At 42.2% G+C, this 15,213-nt stretch overlaps 1 protein-coding gene and 1 non-coding gene across 2 annotated transcripts; both read left to right on the top strand.

Moving 5' to 3' along the window:
* Nucleotides 1–151: 151 nt before the first annotated feature.
* On the top strand, nucleotides 152–12,820 carry EIF4G2 (eukaryotic translation initiation factor 4 gamma 2; the record flags this gene model as incomplete). Its single annotated transcript, XM_014602130.2, has 22 exons — nucleotides 152–403; nucleotides 2,033–2,097; nucleotides 2,343–2,408; nucleotides 2,846–2,971; nucleotides 3,400–3,502; nucleotides 4,047–4,178; nucleotides 4,275–4,341; nucleotides 4,429–4,580; nucleotides 4,890–5,000; nucleotides 5,667–5,750; nucleotides 5,859–5,957; nucleotides 6,145–6,286; nucleotides 6,382–6,542; nucleotides 6,911–7,024; nucleotides 7,927–8,052; nucleotides 8,338–8,442; nucleotides 8,534–8,749; nucleotides 9,014–9,272; nucleotides 9,496–9,700; nucleotides 10,252–10,463; nucleotides 11,189–11,310; nucleotides 11,968–12,820. Coding segments are annotated over 22 exons (2,985 nt in total), but the record flags the coding sequence as incomplete, so codon positions are not given.
* LOC132248950 (small nucleolar RNA SNORD97) lies at nucleotides 7,061–7,231 on the top strand. Its single transcript, XR_009460421.1, has one exon. It is a non-coding gene; the product is annotated as a small nucleolar RNA SNORD97 (small nucleolar RNA).
* Nucleotides 12,821–15,213: the final 2,393 nt, after the last annotated feature.

Here is a 15,213-nt window from a genome sequence, read left to right as displayed (position 1 = left end):
TTCCCCCGCCAACCCCCGCCCCCTCCCTACGGAGGGCGGCATCACCGCCCCCTTCCTCTGCTGTGATTGGCTGAACGGGTGGAGCCGCCGGCTGCGATTGGCGGCAGGCGGGCCGAGGCGGGGTAGGTTGCGCCGAGGGTAATAAAGTTAGTGGAGCTGCCTCAGTGCGCGGTCGGTAGAGGCGGCGGCGAGGCGCAGCGTAGCTCTATGGAGGTGGTGGAGGGAAGCTCTCAGCGGCGGCTGCTCCTTCGCTGTTGATTCGGGAGACGCGCCCTGCCTCGCACGTTCCCCCCCCTCCCTACCCCGGCCCCGCTCCCCGGCTCCCTCTCCCCCCTCCCTCCTCTCGTCTCTCCGCCCTTGCGAGCCGCCGGGACCCGGGGGAGCTGACGAGGCCGTAGGGAAGGTGAGGAGCTGGGGCTGGCGCCGGGCGGTGCCGGGTCAGGCCTGACCAGGCCGGGGGGGAATTCTGCTGCTTAAAATGGCGGTCGCCTAAAATGGCCGCCATCTTCTCGCTCTTTCTGAGCCACAAAATGGCGGCAAGGGCTGAGGCTGGGGGCGAGGTCTCGCCGCGCTGTCCCGGGGGAGCCGCGGCCCTGGGGGGCAAGGCAGGGGGCGACCGGGTGGCAGCCGGGGCGACCCGTGCAGCGGAGCGCGGCTGGGGACAAAAGGGGCTGGAGCCGGGCGCGGGCGACGACTGGGGAGCGCCGGCGGGGGGCGCCGCTGCTCCGGCCGGGCTGCGCCGCCGCAGCCCTTTTGTTCGGCCGCGGCCATGTTGTGCGGCCGGGAGCCGGCCCGGGCCTGGCCAGCAGCGTTCCCCTCGTGGCCTTGCAGCTTTCTTAAAAATGGTTTCTTAGTTTATCTCCTAGCAGGGGAGCTTGTCTGCCCCCACTTATTATTATAGAGGGCTTTAAGCAAATAAAGTAGGTGATGAAAGTAAAACAGATTGGAGGGGGATTGTTTGTTTTATAAAGCGCCCCCCCCCCCACGCGTTTGGGTTCCTCCTCAGAGCTGGTATCGCCTCCACACTCTCTGGTTAGAGTTAAGAGCAGAAAATCCAGTAGATCAGCGGTCACCAAACACTGACAGACTGCCTACCACCAATTTAAAATGATACAACCTTAAGTACCACCAGCACGTTTTTGTCATATAAAGGAATTTATAGTAAACCTGTTAACGCGTACTGCTGGTGGTGCCCATACCATAGACTGGGAAACTGCTGCAGTAGATCATAAAAGAAGGGATCTCAAGAGATGATGTAGCCCAGCGGTTCCCAGGCAGTTTTGTACCAGGACCCATTTGGAAACATCAATGGCCAGTGCCCCTTGGGCCCAGGGTCAGGGAGCAAGCAGCCCCTTGCCAGCCTGCAAGGGAAAAAGCCATGGTTTCCCACATTTCTCAAAAGGAGAATAATCCATTTTTAAAGTTTGTTCCCAACCCTCATATTCTTACGACCCAGTGATCCATGGGTTGAAAAATGCTAATCTTGCCCAATTTGGGGGATCAAACCTAGGACCTTAGTGTTATTAGGGCAGTGGTTTTCCTATAGCTGCAGAAGTACTGTAGGAACCGAGTTTCAGCAGGCATTACATCGGTCTGTTACGTGAAGTAGGCCCTGATCAAACGTTTTGTCATCTGTTGCATCTGGCTTTGTGCTTTAATGCAGTCTGTCCAAACTTGGCCTTTGTGTGGATGTCCCTGGATTTCTACTAGCAAAATAATTGTACCTGCTGTAGTGCATAATAGAATAAATAACATTTAATTTTTAAACTCTTTGGTATGTGGTTTGTTTTGAAGTAATTTGTAGCAGTTGGAAAGAAGGAAATATGAAATCTCCAGGTCTTTTAGGTCAGAAGAAAGGGTCTAGATTCCTTTATTTTCCATTATTAAGAATAGTAAGCTAACTGTTTAGCTGTGAAAAAACCTAACTATGGTTATGAGGGTTGCAAACAATCCACTGTAATACAGATGCTTGCTTTGTTTTTCTAGGTTTTGTTTTTCCCCACCCCGTCAATTTAATATTATTCTTTTGAAGATTCTTCATTGTCAAGCCGCCAAAGTGGAGAGTGCGATTGCAGAAGGGGGTGCTTCTCGTTTCAGGTACTGATATTTTTGCAAGAAGTCACTATAAAAATCTGACGACAGAAACTGATCAGATCACACGGGAAGTCTAATTGTATAGAGTGTAAAGCAGTTGGGCTCTCTAACTTGTTTATGAGATGCATACCTGAATTCTCAAATGTTCACTGAAATTTTAGCTACTTCTGTTTGAGATGTTCTTTTTGAGAAGTCCATGGAGTTGGAATAGTGTGTTGACCTTAAACAATTTTGTTTTTTGGCAATAGTGCTTCTTCAGGCGGAGGAGGTGGTAGGGGTGCACCTCAGCACTATCCCAAGACTGCCGGTAACAGGTATGTATGTTTTGCTGTACTATGTGCATAAATGAGTGCTTAGCAGCAATTTTTAAATTGAAGGGGGGGGGGGGTGTGTGTAAAAATATTTCTTCTACATGAAATGCTTTAAGCTTGTAACAGAATTTGGTCAGTCCAGTCTATCAAACTGTCTTGATTCTTCAGAAGAACCTATTCCTGTGTTGCTTTGCCTGCAGCTTTGTAGCTAAAACATGGGGGGTATCAGTTGTTGTGTGTTTTGTTTGTTTGTTTTCCCTGTATCACTTGGCCACTAGGGAATACCAAATCTGCTTTGTAAGTTACTGTTAGCCTTACAGTGCCTGCCAAAAAAGAATTATGAGTTAATAGTCTGATATTTAGAGTTGTAGTTCCACTAAAGGCAGCATTTGAGTAGCCACTTTTGTATTTTTATACGAGTGTCTCTTTAATATTCACAGCGAGTTCCTGGGGAAAACCCCAGGGCAAAACGCTCAGAAATGGATTCCTTCCCGAAGCACTAGACGAGATGACGACTCCGCAAATGATAAAGAACGACATGACGCAATCTTCAGGAAAGTAAGAGGGTAAGTTGTTCTGTTTTAAGGTTGCTAGTAGTGGGTAAATGGAGTACTTTGACTGATAAGACAAAATGGAAAAGAGGTTACTTTCAAAGTGTAGTAATGGTTTCCATATGAAATAGTTATTGAAATGCTATTCCTGTAAGAGGGTATGAAAAATGTGCATGAGCTTGAAGGAGCTCCCTTAATTGAGTGGGTGAGGAACCCAACTGGCTTATCTGGTGGGACAGTAGTAGTAGAAAACGCAGCACAGAAAAATTGTATTTATACAGCAAAACATGCTTTCCTGGGACCATATTTCTTTTGCATACCCTAACTTCCTGTTTGACGCATCTAAACTGCCTCTAAGATGCAGAAAAAAGGCCTTTAAGAAAATTGAAATCTGGTTTTATGTAAAGGTATCTGGAATTTTTCCCTTTTTCTTTTTTCTTTAGCATACTAAATAAGCTTACTCCTGAAAAGTTTGACAAGCTATGCCTTGAGCTCCTCAATGTGGGTGTAGAGTCTAAGCTCATCCTAAAAGGGGTCATACTGCTGGTAAGTTAGATATGCTGAATTTGGTACTTGCTTTCTTTAGGTGGAATTAATAATCAGTTGTACATGTTCAGAGAGAGCGATTTTAATCTTGGTGAAAGCACCACGATAATGTGTGAAGGAAAATGGGATTAAATATGCAAACTAAAATGAAATTGAGCCACATTGGAAACTTTATGAATGTGGGAAGTAGTCTGAGCAGTTGCATTTAATGTGTTGGGGGAGGGGGGGGTCGAGTACTTGTGTGTTAAACGCTTGTAAATGTGGCCAAATACGCAAGACTGAAGCACTTGCCTGATTTTTTTTTTTTTGATTTTTTTTTTTTTCCTTCTTTTCCTTGGGTATTTGAGATTGTCTGGTTGGCGATTGAATGAATGACTGTACTGTCTGTGCCATGCTTGCCAGGCTCCTAATTTGTAGAGAGTACTTAGTAGTACTCCCACTGTAGTTGACCTAGTCTCATGTGGATAAGCTATTCATAATTTCTTGTCAGTCTCAAAGAATAAAGGCAAATGCTTCTAGTAAGGATAGCACTTTTTTTCTTTAGATCGTAGACAAAGCCCTTGAAGAGCCAAAGTATAGCTCGCTATATGCTCAACTATGTCTGCGACTGGCAGAAGATGCACCCAACTTTGATGGCCCATCAGCAGAGAGTCATCCAGGACAGAAGCAAAGCACAGTAAGTATATTATTCCTCTGGGTCTTATCCTGATAGTGTGGCTAACCGCATTATTCTGGAACTTAATCTTTTTTTTTTTTTTTTAATTATTCCTAGACATTCAGACGCCTCCTAATTTCTAAACTCCAGGATGAATTTGAAAATCGAACCCGAAATGTTGATAGTAAGACTTCACACTTTCTTCATAAAGGGAAAGTGGTAAATAATCAAACCTGCACAGAAGTATTCTAACAAATTCTTCTTTTTCCAGTCTACGATAAGCATGATGCTCCCCTTCTCCCTGAGGAGGAAGAACAGAGAGCCATTGCCAAGATTAAGATGCTGGGGAACATCAAATTCATTGGAGAACTTGGCAAGCTTGATCTTATTCATGAATCTATCCTTCATAAGTGCATCAAAACAGTAAGTGCTGGGAGTTTTCTAAATTTGGCGTATGCTATATTTGCAGAATGGTCTTTTAAAGTGAAATATTCCATATTTCTTTTGCAAGTCTTACATACTGAAGCTTTTTCCTCTTTCCTTTGAGGAGACTTTGAAAAACTTCTCTTAAAAGTCATAGTCTTTAAGTAGCATGACGGATGTAGTTAACAAAGCTGTTAGCGAAAAATCTGATGACGGTTAGGTGCCAGAGGATTTGCAGTAGAACTATAAAAGCTGATTAACTTTTGTTTAGTGCATTGTATATTTAAAATGTACCTTTCTTCACTTTAGCTTTTGGAAAAGAAGAAGAGAGTCCAACTCAAGGATATGGGGGAGGATTTGGAGTGCCTCTGTCAGATAATGAGGACAGTGGGACCTAGATTAGACCATGCAAAAGCCAAGGTATGTCTCAAACTCGGTATGATATGCTGGGTACTTGGTTCACAAACTATGCTGATTTGGTGATCTAGCTTCAGTCTGGTTGCCAATATTGCAGTTCAGAAGAAATGCACTTGAAGGAAGTAAGAGACTTTAAAGAATCTGCAGCATTTTATCACAAGGTATACACTGAAATGGAGAACTGGGTGTTGCCTTGGCTTCCCCCTGCCCCCGCAATGTTGGATTTGTAAGGGATAATTTGATATGGCTACTCTTAAATCTGCCTGTCACATGGAAACAAGTATTTTCTTAGGCTCTCTGAAGCCAAGTTCCACCATTATACTAAGGTAATAGATGTAGAACACTCAAGAACAAATAGGTGTGCTTAGGTTGGTGTAGGGAAGTGATCTACTGCAGTGTACATCTATAGCTATCTCTAGTCTTAAATCGTAGTGAAACAATACAGAGTATTTACAGCTTTTACTATTTCACAGGTGGCTGGGGTTTTATTTTTAAGTACTGGAGGTGAATTGGCTATAGTCCAGTTTACTTTCTCTTCAGAAGTGAAGAGAAGCTTACAGGGCGTATTTTTGGATGTTTCCCACTAAAGAGGTTGGTTGTATTGTATTATATGAGAAACTGAGCAACTAAATGGTTTGTGTGGGCTTTCGTTTATCTCTTTCTCTTCAGTCCTTAATGGATCAGTACTTTGCCCGTATGCGCTCCTTGATGTCAAGTAAGGAATTGCCAGCAAGGATTCGTTTCCTGCTGCAGGTAAGATTACAGATCCCTTGTCAGGACCTCAGGAAACTGCTTGAGTTTCTGTTTTGGGGGACTTAAGTAATTTTTAACTTTGTTTGCTTGTTTTTCCCTTTTTTTAAGGATACTGTGGAGTTGAGAGAACACAACTGGGTTCCTCGCAAAGCTTTTCTTGACAATGGACCAAAGACTATCAATCAAATCCGTCAAGATGCAGTAAAAGTAGGTACCTTCCATGTGTCTACATCAAATCAGTGGCATGCTTCAGGACTCTTCTGTAGAGTTTGCGTCCAGTGGGAGTTGGGAAAACTAAGAATTCAGTGTTTTAGGTAGTTTAATCTAAATTGTGCTGTCCAGGGTATGCAAGACCAGTTTGATTTAATTGTGTGGGTTTTCTGTCTTTTTGAAGGATCTAGGAGTTTTTATTCCTCCTCCTATGTCTCAAGGGATGAGAAGCGACTTCTTTCTGGAGGGACCGTTTATGCCACCAAGGATGAAACTTGACAGGGACCCACTTGGAGGGCTTGCTGATATGTTCGGACAAATGCCAGGTATGAGAGCTTAAAGTTGCCATGTCAGATGCTTTCTTTTTATGATCGCCTATGTAGTACTCAAATTTTACTATTCACTTCTATTTTTTGCCTAGGAAGCGGAATTGGTACTGGTCCTGGAGTTATTCAGGATAGATTTTCACCTACTATGGGACGTCATCGTTCAAATCAACTCTTCAATGGCCATGGGGGACATCTTATGCCTCCTGCTCAATCCCAGTTTGGAGACCTAGGAAAATCTTTTTTGAAAAGTCAGGTAAGGAATGTGTTGCCAAAGAGTAATTTTGTTTTGTTTCCAGATAGGCAGGCTATCTTCCATATGGAAGATAGCCCATTTTGAAGTCTCACAAGACTCAAAAATAAAACTTCTTGAAGGAAAGAAGTGCATATCAGCATGGCCTTAGGCAGGAATTGCAGTGTGGTGTCTTGAGGTTTTGTGTGCGCACTTCTTCTAAAAAAAAAAAAGAAAAGTCCTAATTTTAGGGATAGAAGCTACTTTTTTTTTTCTCCTTTCTCCCTCCTGGCAGACAGGGAGCTCTTCTGGTTCCCTGATGCTACTGCCATATGTTGTGCAGTGCCCCATCATCTACACTTCTCTCTCTGTATCTCCGTTTTCTGAACTAGGGGCAAAGCCAGCTCTACCATAACCAGAATCAGGGACTATTATCCCAGCAACAAGGACAGTCGAAGGATATGCCACCTCGGTTTTCTAAGAAGGGACAGCTTAATGCAGATGAGGTATATGCCTATATTACTTAAAGCTTATTTTAAACATTGCCCAATGATTATAGCAAGACGCGTTATTACGAGGACTAATGCTGGAACTCTACTTACTCTTATTCTTCCCTTTCTTCTTTGTCCTTCTTTGCTTTCACTTTTTATCCCTCACCTATTTTCTTGGGGTGTCCAGCGTCCTATGAACAAGATTATGAGATATGAGGGCAATTCCTTGAGTGTGGTTTTTTGTTTTTTTTTTTTTTCCTCCCCTCCCCCAACCTGCCCCCCTCATGATCCCTAGTCATTCCTCCGGTCTTTGTCATACAGTAGTCTAACAGAATGCTTATTTCCAGGCTCTCTGCTCTGGAGTTAAGCACTATGATAAAATGACATTTACCTGAGTCTGAAAACTGGCTAGTGCATGTATTCAGATGCATAGTACTGAGACATCTTAATCTTCTTTGAAAATGTAAATAGTCACATGCAGGTCTAATAACTGTTGGATTGTGTCAGATAACAGAAGTTGTTAAAATCTCTTGGGTCTGTAGCTGAACGAATTCTACTGCTGCATTGATACTTGCAGTTTAAACTTTGTATCTGACACTAAGCCAACAGTCAAGATTTTCAAGTACGTGGATTTTTTTTAAACAAAATTCAAGAACTATAGATTTATTTTTTTTGTTTTGTTTTTTGTCCTTGGTTCACTCACCAGTGCTTGAGTATATTGGCATATAGCTGGACCAGTCTAAACTCTAGCTTAGCTTGACAGGTGTAAAATAAGGGAATTAATCCCATAGAGCACACTATTGTAAGACTAGAGTAAGTCTAGGCTTATTTAATATCCTGAAGTGAAAAGCCTCAGCACTCAAAGCTCTCTAGTTTTTTATTTTTTTTAATTGTGGGGGGGGGGGTTTTGTCTACAGATCAGCTTGCGACCTGCACAGTCTTTCCTAATGAATAAAAACCAAGTGCCAAAGCTTCAGCCCCAGATAACTATGATTCCTCCCAGTGCACAACCACCACGCACTCAAACACCACCTTTGGGACAGGTAACTAATAAGAACAATAAGTTTCATTGCCAAATATTTAATTTTTCATGCATGTCAAATCCTACTTCTGGTGCTTAAAGACTAGTTAGGGCTTCATTGTGCCTTGGCAGTGTACATAAAACAGCATCCTTTGGCCCTTTTACTTAAACGTTGTAAGTTCTCTTGCTTTTTTACAGTAAAATAGTATGCAAAACCCAGTATTTGCTAGCTCTACATATTTGCTATATATTTCATTAGACCATTTGAAATCTGACTTCTAAAATTACCCTATCTTCCATTTTAAAGCCGCCTCAGCTTGGTCTCAAGACAAATCCACCGCTTATCCAAGAGAAGCCTGCAAAGACTAGCAAAAAGCCGCCACCTTCTAAGGAAGAACTACTTAAACAAACTGTAAGTTTGCTTTCTACTGTTCAGACATCCCAGTTTTTGTCTAGTTTCTCAAACAAATGAGACTGACTGACTTGTTTGCTTGTCTCTTCAGGAAGCTGTTGTGACAGAGTACCTGAACAATGGAAATGCAAATGATGCTGTCAATAGTGTGCGAGAAATGAGAGCTCCAAAACCCTTTATTCCAGAGATGCTGAGCAAAGTAGTCATTCAATCCCTAGACCGAACGGATGAAGACCGAGAGAAAGCAAGTTCTTTGATCAGTTTACTCAAACAGGAAGGAATAGCCACTAGTGACAACTTCATGCAGGTACTTCTTTTAAATGCAGCAATAACTACCAATTATACAAGAATAGGGTATTAATCCAAGCAGTTGATGACAGTGTGACAAATAAGTATAGTGGCTGTTTAGGCATCACTCAGAAGTTCAGTTCCTTAATTTAGTAAGGGTTCTTCATCTCTTGCCTTAATCTAGTATAAGAGTAAAACGTCTTTGATAGACTAAACTGAACATGTATAACTATTACCCTGTAAGTTAGTGTTTACAGTCTTAACACTGTTTTGCTATCTCTAGGCATTCCTGAATGTATTGGACCAGTGCCCGAAACTTGAGGTAGACATCCCTTTGGTGAAATCCTACTTAGCACAATTTGCAGCCCGTGCCATCATTTCAGAACTGGTGAGCATTTCCGAACTGGCTCAACCGCTGGAGAGTGGCACCCATTTCCCCCTCTTCTTGCTTTGCCTTCAACAATTAGCCAAGTTACAAGATCGTGAATGGTTAACAGAACTTTTCCAACAAAGCAAAGTCAATATGCAGAAGATGTTGCCTGGTAAGTGATCAAAATAGCTCTCTACCAGGCTTATTAAAATGATCTAAAACCATTTAGTTTTTGATATAATGACTTGAATTTTTCTATCTTCACTTACACGCAATGAACCACGTTCAAGTAGTACGGAGGAGTCCCCAAAACAGAAAAGTTGTCTGGGTCCCTCAGTAGACTTTGTGGTGGGAAGGAAGTTTTTAATCGGCATTCATTTCTTTTATGTTGTCAGAGATTGACCAGAACAAGGATCGTATGCTGGAGATCTTAGAAGGGAAAGGTCTTAGTTTCTTATTCCCACTTCTAAAACTAGAGAAGGAACTGTTAAAGCAAATAAAGTTGGATCCATCTCCTCAAGTCATCTATAAGTGGATTAAAGATAACATTTCACCCAAACTTCATGTAGATAAAGGATTTGTGAATATATTGATGACCAGGTGAGAAGCATTTTTGTTTTTTTAATTGCTGTGTGAGTTAATATTACTTCAGTGGTTATGAAAATTTCTTATTGAATAATTTCTATCTAGGGAATAAAGCATGCACCTCCCACAGCAACAACTGTGAAAAGGGACTATAATTCTGTGCTCATTAATTTTAGCAAAGGATATCCTGTACTGCCACTCCTTCCTGAAACAGAATGGAGGTGGGTGATGATTTGCCTTAAGCACCATTAAACATTGCCATAGGAAGAGAGGCTGTTTTGAGGAGTGAAGTCAGCATTCACTCTCTTGAAATTCCTTTGCCCCAACAGAAACTAAAGAACCAAAAGATTTGTTGCAGTTTAAATACAATTGGACCTACAGATCCTAACCAGAGACCTAATTTGGCCATAAGGTCAACATGAATTATGTCTGTGTTCCAAATAGTTGCAAATAGAACCTGACTAAACTGAGTCTAGCTAATAATTACCTTTTTAATGTATGGGTCTTCATGTTGCAGTTTACTCAAATAAAACATTTTGGGTTTTTAATGACATTTCTTTTTCTAGTTTCTTACAGTATATTTCTAGTGAAGTAAACCCACCTAATGATGAACCAGATTCTTCATCTGCTCCTTCTAAAGAGCAATTAGAGCAGGAAAAACAGCTGCTGCTTTCCTTCAAGCCAGTAATGCAGAAGTTCCTTCATGACCATGTTGATCTACAAGTGAGTGCTCTATATGCACTTCAGGTGCACTGCTACAACAACAACTTTCCAAAAGGTATAGTAGTAAACTTTTTTTTTTAACATGTTGACTTGTCTAAGCAGCATCATGAATTCATAAGGATGAATTCTGCCTCTTTACACTGAAGGTGACTATACACATGCAGCAAGGCTGCTCTGATGTCCTGTAATTAGTGTGTCGGAGCAGACTCTTAATCTGCTGGAACATGGTAATTTACCACGCTCCAACAGAGACTACTGTCACATGTATTGGCATCCCCACACTGAAAAATGTCAGTGGGGGCACTTTAAAGCTCAAATAATTAGTTTTAGTTAAAGCACCCCTGCAGCTATCTCTTTGAGCAGCAGAGATGTTGATGCATATGATGCTCTGGGTCCTTCAATTAAAAGGCTCTTGGAGCTCCCTGCTCTGTGTGTGTGTGTGTGTGTGTGTGTGTGTGTGTGTGTGTGTGTGTGTAAGTAAACACCCCTGAGTTTCGTTAAAACCTCTTTTTGCTTAGAATACTCTACTGTCAAGTGTTGTCAGTGTCTGAGATGTGGGGGGGTTTTTTGTCTCTTCTCAACCCCATCCCCCTCACCCCCCCCTTTTGGATACCATAGGGACTACATGGTGTACTTAGGAAATTTTAAGCCACACTTTTAACATTCAGTTGAGTCTAACCTAGAGCTTCTTACGGCCAGACAAACTGTTTCTGATGCTAGGGCTACATTAAGTTTTTTGTTCAACTATTTTTTTTTTTTTTTCTTGTCTTACTTTTATAGGCATGTTACTGCGCTTCTTTGTTCATTTCTATGACATGGAAATTATTGAGGAAGAAGCCTTTTTGGCATGGAAAGAAGATATTACTCAAGAGTTTCCAGGGAAAGGCAAAGCTTTATTCCAGGTAAATCTTTTGGCAGAAATTGCTAGAGTCCTTTGTTAAAGCAGTGGTTCTCAACCTTTTTTTTTTTTTTTTTTTTTGTACTAAGGCCCATTTGTAAACATCAGTGTCCAGTTAACCCAGTGCCCCCCCAGTGTGTGGGGCAGGGGGGGTGCACGTAGGACTTAGAGGCCCCTTGCAGGCTGCAACTCTACCAGCCTGCAAGGGAAAAGCCAGTTTCCTGCCTTTTTTTTCCTCCTTTTAAAAGAGAATCCATTTTAATGGCTTTTTTTTTTTTTTTTTATGGCTCTTCTATATATTCTTGTGACCCACTTTTGTGTCATGACCCACAGATTGAGAAATGCTGCTGTAGTGCAGCCTTCTGTAGTAGTGTTCAGAAGAGCTTTACAAATAAGTTACTTTGTTCTTTCAAATTTACCCAAGCATTAAGCTTTTTAATGAGGTGGGTATCTGGGATGGGAGGAGGAGAATAACAGTAAGTATTGAACCCTAGGCTGCTTGTGTAAACAGGTTAAGTTTGCGTATGAAAAATTGTGCTAATCAGCTCTTAAAAAGGTCATCCAAACAAAACTCCCCATGTGTTTTGTGAAGCAGATGGGAGCCAGAGTGCTTGAAACTTGTTGTTTCTTCCTTTTGAAGTCCATATTCATATAATTGCAGGTCAACCAGTGGCTAACCTGGCTGGAAACTGCTGAAGAAGAGGAATCTGAAGAAGAAGCTGACTAAACCAGCCAAAGCCTTAAATTGTGCAAACATACTGTTGCTATGATGTAACTGCATTTGACCTAACCACTGCGAAAATTCATTCCGCTGTAATGTTTTCACAATATTTAAAGCAGAAGTAAATCAATAGGATATTCTTCTGCAAAAGGTTTTTGTAGTATGTCTTAATCATAGTCTACCATAAAATATTTTAGAGTATCTTTAATGTTTAGATAACAGTGTATTAGCAGCATGCAATAATTACATCATAAGTTCTCAAGCAGAAGCAGTCTATTGCAAGGGTTGTCTTTGCCAGTTATCATAGGCTGTTTTTAAGTTTAGAAAACTGAATAGCAACACTGAATACTGTAGAAATGCACTTTGCTCAGTGTAATACTTGAGTCGTTGCAATATTTGATTATCCATTTGGTTGTTACAGAGAATCCTTAACTGTAATCGATGGTTGTTGCCGTAATAGTATATTGCCTGTATTTCTACCTCTAGTAATGGGCTTTATGTGCTAGATTTTTAATATCCTTGAGCCTGGGCAAGTGCATAAGTCTTTAAAAAGGAAAAAAAAAAACAGTTGACTTGCACAAAACCTGATCAGCTTGGAGAGGTGGTTAAATGCCCTTGGAAGTGGTTTGTTATTTTCCTTTTTGTTTTGTGGGTGTGAAACAAAATGGTGAGAAATTGAATTGGTCCTTCCTTATTATAGTATTGAAATTAAGTCTACTTAATTTATCAAGACATGTTCATGCCCTGATTTTATATACTTGTATCTATCAATAAACATTGTGATACTTGACAAGTGTTTTGTTTTGTGTTTTTTCCTGAATGTTTCCTAGTAGAAGAGCTTGGAGTTTTTAGAGCAGGGCTGTCCAAGTGGCATCTTTCTGCCATCCTAATTAGGAGCAGCTAAGCTACCTGACTGCTTTTCTACCCCTTCCCCCTCCCCTAACCCACAGCTCCAGCTATGGTAGGAACCAGGATTTCCAGGCTTCCACTTCTCTCAACCCCAGGGGGCATGATGCAACTTGCAATACTGGAGTACCAGTTGGAATTTGCAGTGAAGGAGCTGAGGGTGGGCAGCCTTTGTGCTGGGTGCCTTTATGGTGTCTGGCTTGTGCCGTGCTTGCTGCTGTAGCTCATAAAGCACATAGTTCTTAGCCACTTAAGTTCTAGACTGCTTATTCCCAAGAGGGGGAGGGAAATCTTAAACCCCTACTGCCTTTTATTTAAGATGGTTATCTCAAGCAGGTGTTAACTTTGACCCAGTGTAGTTGGAATCAATTAGGGTTGGAAGGGACCATAGAAGATCATCTAGTCTAGCCCTCTGCTTGAGGCAGGACCATCCCCAACTAGATAACTAGCCAAGGCTTTACCTAACTGGGTCTTAAAAACATCCAAGGATGGAGTTTCAACTACCTCTCTAGGTAACCCATTCCAGTTTTTACTATCCTAGTAAGAAGCTTTACTAATATCTAACCTAAACTTTAATTGTTGCAACTTGAAACGGTTGCTCCTACTTGACATCTGCCACTACTGTTCGCAGTCTAGCTCTGGGGTGGGCAAAATGCAGCCTGGGAGCTGGATGCAGCCTGCCAGGCTATTCTGTTTGACCCACAGGGCTCCCAAAAAAATTTAGCAAACTAATATTAATCTGCCCTGGGCTGCCTGTCATGCAGCTCTCAATGGCTTGCTGAAACTCAGTAAGCCGCCCTCTGCCTAAAATAATTGCCTGCCCTGGTCTTGCTCCCTCTTTCAAACCCTGCTACAGATAGAGGGGATTTTATATCAGCCTTCAAAAGCTGTCTCCTAGATTAAATGAGCCCAGTTCCTTCAAGTCATGCCACCCCCCCCCCCCCCCCCCCCCCATTTTGGTTGCCCTCTGCAGGGCTTTCCAATTTTTCCACATCCTTTGTGTAGTTGGGTGCACAAAACAACACAGTACTCTACCAGTGCTGAATAGAGGGGAATAATTGCTCCTCCATCTGCTGGCTGAATTGGTAGGTAGTGCCCAGTATGCCCTTGGCCACCTTTGCAACTGCTGGCTTGTATTCAGCCCCACCAAGCAGAGCCCCATGCAACCCCAACCACAGCCTGTCCCACACAGATCTAGGCCCATGGCCCTCCCACCCATACCCTTCTGGGATGCAAGTAGGAGTTGCCTTCCCCCCCCCCTCACCCCCAAGCCATGACTCCACCCTGCCTGGTTAGCACCTACCCCCACACACTGCTTCCCCCCCACTCCCCTTTCACCACACAGCTTACCAGCTGGAGGCAGCTGTATCAGAAATAGGATCCATATTGGCCAATATGCCTCCTTAAATGTCAGCTATCAGTATCGGCCTCAAAAATCTCTATTGGAGCACCCATAATTTTCATTTGTTTTGGATTACAGAAAAATACAAAATTACTTCTGAGAGAATTAGAGAAGTCTCAAACGAGAGAAGTTGGAAAGACCAGAATGGCTTTTAACACCCCCCCCCCCCCCTTGCTGCTTGGCCAAGAGGCAAAAATCACAACATAAATGGCAGAGTTCATGGAAAAATCAAATCACCACATGATTATAAATCTAGTAAATTTAAACCTAAATTGAAATGCATTTATACACAATAATTCTTAAAGAGATCTTCCCAGCCTTTAAACAAGCACCAAACCTCACCAGCCTCATCACCAGAAGCAAACTTCCTATGGCCCAAACCATACCCAGTGGATCCAGACCATGCTGGGACAAGAAACGCAAAACCTGCCAACACAGCTCTACCACAATAACTAGACACCACATCAGAACCATCACCATTCCCAGATCTTACACCTGCAACTCCAGAAATGTTATATATTTCAAATGCCCTGATGGAAAATATGTAGGAGAAACCAAACAAGAACTGTGCGCCAGATTGAATGCATGCCAAAAATCTATCAAAGACAAAAATACCCAACCACCTGTGGGGCGCATTTCTCACAAGACAATCGCTCCCTCTCCAATCTCTCAGTTCTAATCCTTGACGGGAATTTACAAGATATCTTTTGTAGACGAGCCTATGAACTTCACTTTATAAATCTACTGGATACAAAAAATCATGGACTCAATATAGACATTGGATTTATAACACTTTACAACCTTCCTGACATCTGATTCACCAGGTACCTGCCAGACCTGACCTTTTACACTTTTCTTTTCCACCCTTCCCCTCCTTT

The sequence above is a fragment of the Alligator mississippiensis genome, chromosome 2 (genome assembly GCF_030867095.1).
Source record: "Alligator mississippiensis isolate rAllMis1 chromosome 2, rAllMis1, whole genome shotgun sequence".
NCBI lineage: Eukaryota > Metazoa > Chordata > Crocodylia > Alligatoridae > Alligator > Alligator mississippiensis.
The sequence above is the reverse complement of the archived record's forward strand: the minus strand, read 5'-3'. Positions and strand labels throughout refer to the sequence as shown.